At 36.8% G+C, this 1,892-nt stretch overlaps 1 protein-coding gene across 1 annotated transcript; it reads right to left on the bottom strand.

Annotated features, from left to right (window-relative positions):
• Positions 1–258: 258 nt before the first annotated feature.
• Positions 259–1,575, bottom strand: LOC113272460 (putative F-box protein At4g21240). The gene has a single exon (XM_026522289.1). It carries the CDS (start codon positions 1,573–1,575, stop codon positions 259–261), a length of 1,317 nt encoding a protein of 438 aa, XP_026378074.1.
• Between the last annotated feature and the right edge of the window lie 317 nt (positions 1,576–1,892).

Genomic DNA, 1,892 nt, shown 5'->3' with positions numbered 1-1,892 from the left:
GAAATTAATATTTTTCTTGTTTTACGATACTGATTTTTACTCGAAATGTTTGATAGATAGTCTTATTCGGTTTCCACGTAATGTAAATTAAAATTAACAGGCATACTGTTTAGTGATAAAGAAAGGTGAGAATAAGATGTTTCCAGAAAAAACATAACTGCATTGAAATTTTGTAAGACCCTTTGCATGCCAAAATTCCAGTATTGAGATTAGCATACATCCTTTCTATATAAAAATATAATAAAAACAATCCGACTCTCAATCAACAAAAATGTGATCTCTTCCTGAGTGTAACTGTATAAATTTATCAGCATTCAAAGAAACTAGACTATGAGTATGAATCACTGGTTGAAAATTATCACCCTCAAATCCTTTCTTGTCAACCATCCCGTGAGTATTCAAATCCAAATCGCAAAGCAACAGTCTGTCCATCTGTCTAATTAGTAATTTGCCATCCTTCATCTTCACAACTTCCACATTCAAGCTATTTGGCTCACATGAGAAATATTTCGGCATAGAGTGATTGGGAAGGACCACAGTGTGTGTTATAACCCAGCTATTTGTTGTGGGGTTTAGAACCCATATCAAAAGTTTAGCATCATAGTCCAAAAGAAGATATAAACCCAATTGCCCTTCCATCTCTATTAAGTGCATACCATTATGCTTCTTATAACCATAGATACCGCCAGCAGGATCATCACAAGAAGCTCCACCATGTTGCATCGTGCTAAACTTATTTGTTCCTATTTCGAATGCCATAATCAGATTTGAACAGTTAGGCACAACGTCACTGTATATCTTGTCGGCCATCCAATACAATATCCCGTTTATGATCACGGGGGGTCTTTCAGTCCTTGGAACATACATGTGTCTGCCAATATTTCTCCGTAAAATAATCTTTCTCTGTAATTTAGATCCAAAACTTAGTATGTGGAAGGCATACTTTCCGGCGTTTCCACCTTTAAAATCCCGATGTAGAAGAAGCACCTCGTATTCCTTGTTGTGAGGATTGAAATAAAATCCACATGCCATGAAGTAAGTGCCTTCCATCGTAATAGTTACTTGTTCATCTGTTGTAGGATTCCATATGACAAAAATGGATCTCTCGGTGAATTTTCTGTTATTAAATAAAAGAAACCCGTCATAAGAATCATAAAGCATGACCGGATCATTTTTCTGCGTGTAGAAGAAATCAAGTTTCAGTTTTGCTTCCTCAACTTTTTGAGCCTGCTCATCAGTAAAATAAAACTTAAACTCCCGGTCACTAGATTGAGAAAATGATTGCAGAGCTATGATAGAAGTAGTGTGACGAGCACGGTGTGTGCGAATGTAGAAAGGAGTTGTGGCTAAGATTTCAAGGAGTTTAGACGCACGTTGGCACCGGAAAACATATTCTGCTGGGAGTCTAAGAAGTATGTCTATGATGATATGATGAGGTAGGTTAGCGAGAGTGTTTTCAACTGCTTTACGTTTTCTGGACCTTGTCTGAATGCCTACTAATGTATCATCCGGAAGAGAGTCACTAACAAGAGGGTTTTCAGCTACTGCTTTACGAGTTTTAGACCTTGTCTGCATTCTGAGAATACTCCAACATAAGCTGCGAAGCCAATCATTCAATTCAACCAAAGACCCGGAAATACAATTTACAACTGAGTTTGTCGAATGCCTCTGACTTCTAAACCTTCACTAACCAGATATATGATCGGCAAAGAAATCTGCAAAACGTTAATAATCAATAAAGCAAAACTTGCAAGGAATAAGCTCAAACTTTAGGATTCAACTAAACCTTAACAGCTTATATATAACTCAAACTTTCCTTAAAAGCAGACTTCTTTTCTTAACTCAAACTTCCGACTATAACTCGGACTCGGTAACCTATTATAACTCATATT

The sequence above is a fragment of the Papaver somniferum genome, chromosome 4 (assembly GCF_003573695.1).
Source record: "Papaver somniferum cultivar HN1 chromosome 4, ASM357369v1, whole genome shotgun sequence".
In the NCBI taxonomy this organism is placed as follows: domain Eukaryota; kingdom Viridiplantae; phylum Streptophyta; class Magnoliopsida; order Ranunculales; family Papaveraceae; genus Papaver; species Papaver somniferum.
Note: the sequence above shows the minus strand (reverse complement) of the source record. Positions and strands in the feature narration are given on the sequence as shown.

Bases quoted from the DNA above. Each gene is read 5' to 3' on its own strand.
- LOC113272460 (XM_026522289.1), bottom strand. From the start codon at position 1,575: ATGCAGACAAGGTCTAAAACTCGTAAAGCAGTAGCTGAAAACCCTCTT.